The 12,086-nt window shown below is 47.3% G+C and overlaps 2 protein-coding genes across 22 annotated transcripts in view; one reads left to right on the top strand and one right to left on the bottom strand.

Moving 5' to 3' along the window:
* Positions 1-1,139: 1,139 nt before the first annotated feature.
* AKIP1 (A-kinase interacting protein 1) lies at positions 1,140-9,816 on the bottom strand. 4 transcript variants are annotated; one of them, XM_024346959.3, is made up of 5 exons: positions 9,595-9,816; positions 8,735-8,815; positions 6,319-6,423; positions 3,858-3,938; positions 1,140-1,890 (listed from the first exon to the last, which is right to left on the bottom strand). In XM_024346959.3, the coding sequence occupies exons 1-5, from the start codon at positions 9,814-9,816 to the stop codon at positions 1,747-1,749; spliced, it is 633 nt and encodes a 210-aa protein (XP_024202727.1). In that variant the 3' UTR covers positions 1,140-1,746. The 4 variants fall into 4 exon arrangements, with proteins under 4 accessions (XP_024202727.1, XP_024202732.1, XP_024202730.1 ...); XM_024346964.3 differs by lacking the exon at positions 3,858-3,938; XM_024346962.3 differs by lacking the exon at positions 8,735-8,815.
* Positions 9,817-10,058: 242 nt separating this feature from the next.
* The window catches only part of DENND2B (DENN domain containing 2B), a 219,831-nt gene continuing 217,803 nt past the window's right edge, over positions 10,059-12,086 (top strand). For 5 of the 18 annotated variants that reach the window (XM_063782749.1, XM_063782740.1, XM_063782743.1 and 2 more), the window contains exon 1: positions 10,059-10,144. The gene's annotated coding sequence lies outside the window, so the exon portion shown is untranslated. Of the gene's footprint in view, positions 10,145-10,316; positions 10,462-12,086 lie in introns of those variants that run through there. The other 13 variants (XM_063782753.1, XM_063782757.1, XM_063782756.1 and 10 more) reach the window with 10 other exon arrangements.

The following is a 12,086-nucleotide window of genomic DNA, read 5'->3' as shown; positions in this document are numbered from 1 at the left end:
TCCCCTTTGAGAACAGTAAAACCTATGACCCCTTGTCCTAGAAAAATGCACATACCCTCAATTTTGCATATAATTTCAGAAGGCTTATGGAACCCATGAATTTAATCACAGGCTTCTTGGGGGTGCAAGGATCCCTGTTTAAATGACCCTCTGTTCTATGGTATTGGGTAGGGGTCTGCTTTATTAGGCCCTCTGAATATGGAGTCTATTCCTCACTAAGAATGATAATATAGCCCTACTTAAACTTTATTTCCATTATATAAAATACTGGCACCTTTCCCAAGGAAAGGTTTGTGTTCAAAATGAGAGAATCACCAGGCAACGAAACTGGGAGATGTCACAGTACTGCTGTGGCAGCTTCAAGACATTTGGGACACAGCAATGACTTTTTTTTCTGAGACAGGATCTCACTCTGTCACTCAGGCTGGAATGCAGTGGCGTAATCATGGCTCACTACAGCCTTGAACTCCTGGGCTCAAGTGAGCCGCCCACCTGAGCCTCCTGAGTAGCTAGGACCTGAGTAGCTAGGCACATGCCACCACACCTGACTAAATTTTTTACTTTTTGTAGAGATAGGGTCTCACTGTGTTGACCAGGCTGGTCTTGATTACTAGGCTCAAGTGATCTTCCTGCCTTGGTTTCCCAAAATGTTGGGATTACAGGTATGAGCCACCGCACTCGGCCACAATCAATGACTTTTTAAAATCAGTGACTTTTGATTCTTAAAATTGCAGTCAGCATAACAATGTATGGATTTTTTCCCCCTTTTACAGGTAAAGAATAAACATGGTAAATATTCGAGGAGAGTTATACAGAGTGGCTGACAAGGCCTTCTTCAACGGAAGGAGGCAGAAGCCACGCCACAGGTAACAGTCAAATAACCACCAGTATCTCCACCCCACGAAGACCTCCCTGCAGATAAGCAGCAGGAAGGCACCTGTTGTGAGAGCTATAGGAATGTGGGGTCCTGCCCTGGGGCTCCCTGCCAGGGCCCTGGTGAAACTGCTTTAAGATGCCTCTTCCGTGGAAGAGGGGGTCAGCCTGCTTTGGGCAAATGTGTCCACAGCCACTCTGCCCCCTTCCCATAAAGCCTAGTTGTACATGAGTGACATTTTGTTTCACCTCTTAATAAAAATGAATTCTCTTCATTTCCAAATCTCTTTATTATCATAATTAACCTTTACTTGGAAAGCAAGCAGTAAAACCTGTTCAGACAGCATCATTATATTACTTTCAGGCAAACAAGCGTGGAGGACCTCTACACCTTCAAGTTAAAAAAGGCACTGAGGCCGGGCGCGGTGGCTCATGCCTGTAATCCCAACACTTTGGGAGGCCAAGGCGGGCGGATCATGAGGTCAGGAGATCAAGACCATCCTGGCCAACATGGTGAAACCCCGTCTCTACTAAAAATACGAAAAAAATAGCCGGGCATGGTGGCGGGTGCCTGTAGTGCCAGCTACTCGGGAGGCTGAGGCAGGAGAATGGTGTGAACCCGGGAGGCGGAACTTGCAGTGAGCAGAGATCACGCCACTGCACTCCAGCCTGGGCAACAGAGCGAGACTGTCTCAAAAAAAAAACCAAACAAACCAAAAAAAAAAGCACTGAAAGAGACAGACTCCAGTTCCTGGGAAGGCTGACCCAGTCAGCACTAAAAACAGGATTAATGTATAGCTATTAAGAGAATCATACAGTGGCTTTATTCTTACTACTTAAAAAAAGGTGATGTGATGGCAGTGATGGTCAACATCACACAGGGAAGACCAGGTCCACACTTTGTCCAGAATCAACTGCTACCACATGAGTCTTCTTGGTTAAGTCATTTGAGCCCACAGTGACAGAATAGGTCCCTGGATATACTTCTATGTAGAGGTCCTTAGAGATGTTCTCAGCCTAGAAGGAAAAGAGGATATTAGCAGTTTAGAGATTTTATACCCTAGTGCCACCATGGCCCCACAGCAGGCTACCTGTCCTTGCAGAGGTGTGATGGAATGAAGCGCTAATGTGGGAGACAGAGGTCCTGCTTTCAAGGCTCAGCCTGCTCATGTACAACACTGTCATTTTGGTAGGTCTCAGCCTTTCCTTATTTCTAGCACTGTGATAATACCTCACAAATAAGCATGTGAAAACACTCTGTAAATGCTAAAGTGTTATATGAACATGAAGGATTATAAAAAGAACACTCTACTTGGAGTTAGGCAGAAGGAAAGGCTAGAGGCCACTGTTTTGGGGATCAGAAGTAGACAGTGGCACTTAGCACAGATGAGCAGTAATGACAAGGTACTCGGGAGTGATGAGAGCCATTCTTTTAAACGGTGCTTTGCTAAGTTCACTATCAGGAAGATGACAGGCATTTCTTTTGTCCTAAAGCTCAGAACAATTTGAGTGAATTCCATTTTGTCACTGAAGCAGCAATTCAGCTGGCTGACAAAACTCTCCCTTGGAGGACTGGTTCTCCCAGAGTACAAAACATTGGAAGCCAGAGTTAATGGAAAGATTTTATTTAGAGCCGAACTGAGCACAATCAGTCTTCCAAGGGTAGACTTCACTCATGGCTGGTAGATTACATCAGGTGTGCAGGCAGAGGATGGGTCTCAGTTCAAATGGTAAAAGGACAAAGTCACAAACCAGAAAAGAGCCTGTAATTAAGGGCCAGAGTGACAGCTGGGATGCCATTACAAGCTTGCTTAATGCTGAGAAGGGGCCACAGGCAGAAGCTGTCGATTCCACTACCACACACAGGAAAAGCCAAACTACTGGCCAGCAAATTGCACTCAGAGGAATAAATGATCATGTTTACATTTTTATGAAATTTCCCCTCTTCCTCCTACCTTGCAGATGGATTTGAAGCCAATTTTTTCCAAAGCTGTTTTACGTTGTATTCTTTCATGCCTGTCCAGTTACTGCAAAATTGGAAGTCTACCATCCTTTAACTGACGTAAATGTGTACGACAATGTCATTAACTATTTATTGGTTGTCAACCATGTAAATAAAAGTCACTTTTAGAAAATATGGTTATATCAGAATTGCAGAAAGCCAAAGATGCTTCATTTGCACACAAGGAAACATAGAGGTAAGGTTGGCATGTGGCTGTAGAACTCCAACACGGTGGAACATCAGCATTACCAAAAGTCAGCAAGTGTTGAGAGGCGTCTAAGCCTTAACAACTTATATTTGTACTAGAAGCAGAATATTCTTAATTGTTACTAACTCTAGTATACTCCAAATCCTGACTCGTAGCAAACTGTATACAAACAAAAAGTAAATGTATTGCGGCACCATGTTGAATGAAGTTCCTTTCCTCAGAATTCTAGCCCTTCCAAGTTCCAAAAAGGATCCCCTGGCTTCATGAACTAATGAGTACTTTATCCTAAAAATGAAAAACTCATTATATGTTTTTACAGAGAAACATTTGTGGAAAATAAGAACAAATGCCTTCAAATGTTTTGGAACCTGACCTCACCAAATGTGTATGTTTCGGAATTTCAGCAATGGTTTTCACTTTGTTAGCAGGAGTATCGTGCCCCTCCTGCTGCTTGAACAGATGGTGGAATTCCAGCAGGACCCAGTGCCAGCCCAGCTGAGCTGTAGGAACTGAGAGGTGAATACTTCACATTCTTTCCAACCACAACTATGAGTTCAGGCACAGAGTATCCCTGAAGCTTACAGTGAAGGAAGAATACCACGAAAACCTAATTTTACACTGAACCAAAATTTTGTGTGCCCTTCTTAAGTGTAAGAACATCTCAACTTAAAAATACTATAGACTCAATTCAAATAGCCCTCTAAGAACCATGTTAACTGGTTCATGGAGTTGCAACGGTGATGAAACCCAGTGCGTAAGCAGTTCCGTACTCACAGGCTGGGATGCCTCTGGAGCATGCTCTGATATTTGATAGCTGCCTCCAGGACCAAGGGATGTCTTTTTTCTGTCTTTTCTCTGAAGAGACAAGTAGAACACTGGTTTGTGCCCAAGCTTTCACTTTTGGATTGTAAAGAGAAGTTCTCTTCTACCTTATTAGGAGTTAGTAATTGTTCTGTCAGCTTTTTCTAAGTTGTCATCTAAGTCATTAAGGCATTTTTAAGTGAATTCTGTGAGGTATTTTTAGTCAGGTGTTTACTATAATTTTCATCCTTACATGGGCTTTGGAATCAGACACACCTGAGTTTAAGTCCTATCTCTGCTATTTACTAAGACAGATTAACTTCTCTTGAACCTTGGTTTTCCAGTCTGTAACATGGCACTCTTGGATTGCAGGGAAAATTTAAAATGCAAAAGTGACACTTAGGCTCTCAATACATTCTCTTCTGTGCTTCTTCTAGGAGTGGGGGTGGTCCTAGAAGGGAACAGGCTGACTGATAAAGCCAATTTCCCTTAGAGGGAACTTACATTTTAAAGGGAGAGATGGGAACGACTCTTCCCCATATGTACCTAAGTGCACCCTTTAGGGTCAGGTGCGTTTAGGTAAGAGTTCAGGCTAGGCCAGAAAAGGGGGCTCAGGACTCAAGCTCTGGCACCACTACTCACCTCCCAGGCCAGGGGAGGCGTGTGGGAGGTGCTTCGAGTGTGCACTCAGCCCTTGCTCATGTCCCTGTGCCCACTCTCCCATCCTTTTCCTAAACTTCCTCCCTCTAACACCCCAAAATGGCTGACAGGCCAAAGAAGTCAGGAATCCAACTTAGACTCCAGAATAGACTCTGGACTTTGGTTTGCTATCTTTGAGTACAAGTAGGGTAGGTTAAAACAAAAGCAAAAACCTAGTCTCCTCAGAAACCACCACCACCACCTCCTCCTTTGAATCAGTTCAATAAGCAGAATCTTTGGCTTCCCCAGAATGACATGTGGTAAAAGGTAAGTTTGTAGTGAGAGGCCCATAACTGTTATTACCTTTACAAAAAGTATTTTGTTAAAAGAGACCCCTGTCCCCACACTTCCCTTGTACTTTCTTTTTAAAAATTATGAAAGACATGGTCCAGGCATGGTGGCTCACGCCTGTAATCTCAGCACTTTGGGAGGCTGAGGCGGGCAGATCACCTGAGGTCAGGAGTTCAAGACCTGCCTGGCCAACACGGTGAAACTCTGTCTCTATTAAAAAATACAAAAATGGGTCAGGCGCGGTGGGTTACGCCTGTAATCCCAGCACTTTGGGAGGCCGAGGCAGGCGGATCACGAGGTCGGGAGATCGAGACCGTCCTGGCTAACACAGTGAAACCCCGTCTCCACTAAAAATACAAAAAATTAGCCAGGCATGGTGGCAAGCGCCTGTGGTCCCAGCTACTCGGGAGGCTGAGGCAGAAGAATGGCGTGAACCAGGGAGGCGGAGCTTGCAGTGAGCTGAGATTGCGCCACTGCACTCCAGCCCGGGCAACAGAGCAAGACTGTGTCTCGACAAAAAAAAAAAAAAAAAAAAAAAAAAAAAAAAGAAAGAAAAATACAAAAATTAGCTGGGCTGGTGGTGTGTGCACGTAGTCCCAGCTACTTGGGAGGCTGAGGCAGAATTGTCTGAACCTGGGAGGCAGAAGTTGCAGTGAGCCGCGATCGCACCACTGCACTCCACCTTGGGTGACAGAGTGAGACTCCCTCTCAAAAAAAAAAAAAAAAAAAAATTACCAAAGACGTGACAGTTATCACCTTACAGTAAAAAATGTAATTATTAAAAATCTTTTCCCCCAGCCTGGGCAACATAGAAAAACCCCATCTCTATTAAAAACATTAAAAATTAGCTGGGTGTGGTGGCATGTGCCTGTAGTCCCAGCTACTTGGGAGGTTCAGGTGGGAGGATCACCTGCCCAGGAAGTCAAGGCTGCAGTAAGCCATGATTGCTCCACTGCACTCTAGCCTGGGTGACAGAGTAAGACCCTGTCTCAAAAAAAAAAAAAAAAAGAAAAAAAAGAAAAAAAAATCCTATCCCTAGATGTAGAAGAGGATATTTGGAGCTCTTTTAAAAAAAAAATAGAGAAAGGGTCTATGTTGCCCAGGATAGAATGCAGGGGATAGTCACAGGGGCGATCATTGCATACACCACATTCCAGGCTTGGCAGCTTTTTTCTTTAAACCTGCCCGAGAATCCCATGGCCCAGGACTGCAGGTTCAACTAAAGATCCTACAGTGGCATCAATCTTATATTTTTGACAACCTCCTATTTCATGTTCATTGCTGTAAGTTCTCTAAGGCTATGAATTTACACATTTCTGTTAAGCACTGTAATGCCAAGTCACACAGGCATCCAGTGACACAAAGTCTAGCAGGGGCTCTTGAATATAGGGTGTCATATCTTGGTAGACTGAAGGCATGGTGCAGGACAGTTGAGTACACTTACCTGACCATTCCCTATGTCCAAGCACATGTGCAGCTTCGACTCGCCTCTGTGGTAACGATAGACATGGGTTGCCCCTCCTTCCTCTGGCACAGATGAATAATATTTCTAGAGACGTAATGTCAAAGATGTTAGCTAACCAAATTGTCTTGTCAAATTTTCAAAAAACCCTGATATTTGGGCAAAGTGCAGTTAAACAGGGAGGCAAGAGAGCAAAGGTGAATTACCTGCCCTCTTGACAGGCCTCTGAAGTCATGCAACAAACCTTAGCCCACCCAAAGTGGCTGCAGAGAAAGAAATGCATTTGGCATCCCCGTGCTGCCACCTGCTGCCTCCATAGGGCAAGAACCCTGGCTAACTAAAGGTGGGCAGGACCATGCTCTCTGCCAGGTTAAACAAATTTCACATCTTTGCCCCCATGTCCAATGCACATATCCTTTCATTTCCTCCCCTAAAAAATGTGGATGAACAGTTCCATGTTTATTGTCTAAGTCTCAGACAAGGACACAGGAAAAGAGGGGTACATTTTCCTGAGATTTAGAAACACAGCAGGAAATGAAACAAACCCAAGAGCTGCTCTGCAGCCCTTTTCTCTGTGCTTCCTGTGCGTGGGGGAGTGGAGGGAGAAGTCTCTAATTTAAGAAGAGTCTTCCGAAAGATCGGAAAACAGTTACATTTCTCTTGTCTGCTTCCTTCCTCCCCCTCAAAGTTAGCCTTAGACTTGCCCTTGATAATGACTAATGATGAGGACATCACAGCCCTGCTTGTTTTGAACACAGGGTAGGGACACTGTCTAAAAAACATGTGACCAGAAGAATGAGAAGCTGGGGAAAGCACTTGAGGACACAGACCTAAAGATGTGTTTTAGTGGCTGCTTCAAACTGTGGAGGCAAACCCAGTACACAATTCTTAATTCTATCTCTAGAAAGCCAAGAGGTTCTGAGGCTCCATTTCATAACAGAGACTTGAACTGAAGCATGAACTGAAAACCAAAATGAAGAACAGCAATTTGCTAAACCTCAAACCAAAGACAAATATTATTCCTTTTGCTGAACCATGAACCAAGGGTTTAATCACTTTACAGTAGAGTTGAAGCTATTGATTTTTGTAAAACCACTGAACAACACAAATAAGATAAAAATATTCCCTGAAGTATTCCTCTTTGGTTGGAATCCTATTCTTGGAGTCAGGGATTCTTATAAAAGATGTAGAAAGATTAGAGTTTTTTGAGATCTTAACATATGAAACTGAAAAGCAGGGCAGAAACAAGGTATTCTCTTCCATCTCCTTTGTGGATCAGCCTCCTTACAACCATGTAGGACTCACGAAGTGTTAAGACTGCATGAGGCCAGAGTCTGCTGTAATTCCTAGAAGACAGTGCCTTCCATGCAGGTAATTTCCTTGAATGTTTTCTGGCCTGCCCTCAACATTCCCTAAGTATCGAAAGATGACTTGGCTGGGTATGGTGGCTCAAGCCTGTAATCCCAGCACTTTGGGAGGCCAAGATGCACGGATCCCTCGAGGTCAGGGGTTCGAGAGCAGCCTGGCCAACATGGTGAAGCCCTGTCTCTACTAAAAATACAAAAATTAGCCAGGCATGGTGGCATGTGCCTGTAGTCCCAGCTACTCGGGAGGCTGAGGCAGGAGAATCGCTTGAACCAGGAGGCCAGGAGGTAGGGGTTGCAGTGAGCCGAGACTGAGCCACTGCACTCTAGCCTGGGTGATGGAGTGAGACTCTGTCTCAATTGAAAAAAAAAAAAAAAAAAAGGTCGGGCACGGTGGCTCACACCTGTAATCCCAGCACTTTGGGAGGCTGAGGCGGGCAGATCACGAGGTCAGGAGATGGAGACCATCCTGGGTAACACAGTGAAACCCCGTCTCTACTAAAAATACAAAAAAAAAAAATTAGCTGGGCGTGGTGGTGGGCGCCTGTAGTCCCAGCTACTAGGGAGGCTGAGGCAGGAGAATGGTGTGAACCCAGGAGGGAGAGCTTGCAGTGAGCCGAGATCGCACCACTGCACTCCAGCCTGCGCCACAGAGCAAGCCTCTGTCTCAAAAAAAAAAAAAAAAAAAAAAAAAAAGTTAAAAAAACCCCCTAATATTTAACTTATTTGCTATGAAATTCGGCAAATAAGCTATTTTCCCCCCACTAGACTGAAAGATCACTGAGGGCAGAAGACCTTTTCTGACTTTTCATTGCTATATTGTCAGCTACAGGGTTAGGCATTCAATAAACATTTATTGGGTGAATTCTAACTTGGATTTACCCCCTGGTTTAAGTCCTTGACTGATTACAATCTGACCGTGAAGGCTGGGCAGGAGAAACAGGTAGTCTCCAGATTCTCCGTAAATTCCAGAAAGATCCAAATGTGGTCCATCAGCAGGTGATGGGGCATAGCTTTGGTTCACACCAACTTACCCCACACTGACTTGAAGTATAGTCCATGAATTCAGCCATTGTTCTGAAGGAAGCACTAAGGGTTGGGGGTCTCTCTTCTCTCTATTTGAATAAATGGCACGTCACAGGTTAGCTCTAGGATTCCCTGCTGGAGAATGAAGCCATTTTGGAAATAGTCTCCTTTTTACTTTTGGAAAGGCTCTGCAAGTTTATGTCAGAAAGAACGATGTTATTGAGAAAGAATTCCAACTCTAAAAGATAGACATGCAATTTATCCAGGATCTAAGAGGCAGGTTTGCAGGCTTTCCTCTATTATCAGATGATAGCTGTAAGATTTTTTTTTTTTTTTTTTGACACGGAGGTTTCGCTCTTGTTGCCCAGGCTGGAGTGCAATGGCGCGATCTCGGCTCACCGCGACCTCCGCCTCCCGGGTTCAAGCGATTCTCCTGCCTCAGCCTCCCTAGTACCTGGGATTACAGACATGCGCCACCACGCCCGGCTAATTTTGTATTTTTAGTAGAGATGGGATTTCTCCATGTTGGTCAGGCTGCTTTCGAACTCCCGACCTCAGGTGATCCGCCCGCCTCGGCCTCCCAAAGTGCTGGGATTGCAGGCATGAGCCACCGCGCCCGGCTAAATTTTTTTTTTTTTTTTTTAAGTAACCAACCAGGGCTGAACACTACCGTTATTCTACAGCTACCCAACAAGAATCTGTCAAATGTAAAGCGTTTTGAAAGGACTTTTCCATTCATTGTTCTGATCCTTTCCAGCTTCCGCTAAGGGGAGGTTTCCTCAGCTGCTTCTGCGCTGCGCACCCCTGGCTCCCAGCGGGCTACCGCGGCGCGAAGGACTGGGGCGGCCCCCGGCACAGCGACCCTCACCTCTCCTGGGAGAACGCGCTGCGGGCCGGCTGCCGGCTGTTTCTCTAGGTGGGGCGCCTCCCGGGCAAGGACCCCCATGCAGCCTTTGGGACGCTCCAGGGCATGCCAGTCCACCGCCCTCCTCTTGGCCCTCTCCAGCACTTCTAGAGCCAGCCTTGCTGAACGCTGCAGGGAACGTCGGTCCACCCCATTCAGCGCTGCGGCCGCTAAACAGTTGTCCATGGCTCCCTGAGTGGGCACACAACGTACAAACGCCGGCGGGTCACCTGGGCCGCGGCGACCCTGCTCCAAATCCGGGTGGGAGCCCCAGCCTCGACCTCCCTGGAGACCACCGCTCCTGGTCCGCCCCCAACGCACACTCCAGCGGGAGCCCAGCCAGGACGAGGCCTAGCGCGCCCGCCCCTTCCATTTTCATCTACCCCTTCCGCTACCTAGGGAGCCCCCTCACCCGGCTCACTCGTCAAGGCGCATGCGCGCAACGCTATCCTAGGAAGAGGGACCAGGCCTAGCGCTCCCGGCGGCGCCGGCGCAGCTGGGCCATTGGCGGAAGGTGGGAGAGGCGGGAGAGGCGGGAGAGGCGGGAGAGGCGGGAGAGGCGGGAGAGGCGGGAGAGGCGGGAGAGGCGGGAGAGGCGGGGCGGCCAAACACGCCTTCTGCGTCCCAGCCTTGGCGTCTGCGCGCGAGTTGCCTGGTTAACTGCTGAGCGCTGGAGGCGGGGCGCCGGGCGCTGGGGGCCGGGGGTCGGGGGTCGGGGGCTGGGGGCTGAGGACTGAGTCGAGCCAGCAGCCCAGGGCATCTGTCCACGCTGTCGGAGGAGCCTCTGGGCGTGGGGCTGGCCCTTAGAGGGCTACTGCGCTGCTTAACTTGGTGGGTATAAAGGCAGGTCTCCTGTTGAGCTAAAAAATTATGGGGTACCAGCTAGGTAGGCAACATAGCGAGAACCCGTGTACACACACACACACACACACACACACACACACACACACTAGCCAGGAGTGGTTATGGGGTACCAGCTAGGTAGGCAACATAGCGACAACCCGTGTCCACACACACACACAGTAGGAGGAGTGGTGGCGCGCATCTGTAGTCCCAGCTACTCGGGAGGGTCGAGGTGGGAGGATCGCTTGAACCCGGGAAGCGGAGGTTGCAGTGAGACGAGATCGCGCCACTGCACTCCAGCCTGGGCGACAGAGGAAGACTTCGTCTCAAAACAAAAACATCATGGGGAATAAGGCAAGTGCCTCCCGCGCCTCTTTCTGCTTGGTCTACATTTTGGGGTGTCGCTACTCTTGTTTGAGGAGGTGATTAGGCCAAACTGTGTGGCTGCCAAGGTGGCCTTTGGAGAAGGGAACAGCTCGGGATTGAGGCGAGACGGAGGCGGGGCTGTCTGCAGATGTTCCTGGCCCCCGGGGCAGGGGGCGCCTGAGAAGTTGTAGGGTCTCTCATAATCCCTCAGCGCAGCTCTCTCTCCCCTCCAGTGGGAAGTACGGATTCACACATTTTTGGAGACCTGTTCTCTTGGGGTCTGACTCCATCTTTTAGGAAGACTGCACCATGTTTAAGGAACTGTGAATGCTTACTTAAACCATGTTTAAGTAAGGACCTGTCACTCCACTCCGCTGGTTATTTGGTAGGAGATACAGCCCAGGCTCTCACTGCTAATTAGTGACTCAGCCGCACCACCCAGCGCAAAGCAAAGCGCCGATGCTTAGGAAGGTCCCCTTTGAGGGACACGCTCAGTGGGGGTCACTTTAAGGAACACAAAGAAATCCTCCTTTAAGTCTCCTCTGTGGTTCATGAAAAAGGAGAGAAACTCCATCCTCACCTAGTCTCAACAGATGGCTTGCTGAGCAATTATCAGGTACCAGGTAGCCGAGCAATACGACCTCCTTCTATGCTACTTAACTTTTGCAAATTTCCTGCTTTCCCCTTATAAAAAAGAATAACAGTGAGTGAAACCCTACATTATTCTTGAGATGATTTTTTTTTTCATTTTATTGGTATTCCAAAACATTGCCTTCAATAAGGGTTTATCAAGTGCCTCCTTTAGAACGTAGTGGTTATACGTGCATGGGGTCCTGTATATCCACTCGGGGGAGCTGGTTTGAATTCTGGCTCTGCCATCTTTTTTTTTTCCATTTCTTCTCCTTCTCCTTCTCCTTCTTCTTCCTCCTCCTCCTCCTCCTTCTTCCTCTTCCTCTTCTTCTTTCTTCTTCTTCTTCTTTTTTGTTTAATAAAGAAACGAGGGTATCACCCTGTCAGCCAGGCTGAAGTGCAGTGGCACGATCTCGGCTCACTGCAGCCTCGACCTCCTGGGCTCAAGCGATCCTCTTCTTCAGCCACCACGCCCCGCACATTTTTTAAATGTTTCGTAGAGACAGGGTCTCCCTATGTTGCCCAGGCTCTCTGCCACTTTTTTGCTCTGTGGTTCTGGGCAAACATATTACTTCTTTGAGCCTCACTTTTCCTCATCTCTATATCTGGGGATTCCA

The sequence above is a fragment of the Pan troglodytes genome, chromosome 9, assembly GCF_028858775.2.
Source record: "Pan troglodytes isolate AG18354 chromosome 9, NHGRI_mPanTro3-v2.0_pri, whole genome shotgun sequence".
NCBI classification, from domain to species: domain Eukaryota; kingdom Metazoa; phylum Chordata; class Mammalia; order Primates; family Hominidae; genus Pan; species Pan troglodytes.
Note: the sequence above shows the minus strand (reverse complement) of the source record. Positions and strands in the feature narration are given on the sequence as shown.

Excerpts from the sequence above, each read along its gene's own strand:
- AKIP1 (XM_024346959.3), bottom strand. The coding sequence starts at position 9,816 with ATGGACAACTGTTTAGCGGCCGCAGCGCTGAATGGGGTGGACCGACGT. Across the intron at positions 8,816-9,594 it reads AGCGCGTTCTCCCAGGAGAG|AGAGAAGAGAGACCCCCAAC; the intron begins GTGAGGGTCGCT and ends TTATTCAAATAG. Across the intron at positions 1,891-3,857 it reads CTCCAGAGGCATCCCAGCCT|GCTGAGAACATCTCTAAGGA; the intron begins GTGAGTACGGAA and ends TTTTCCTTCTAG.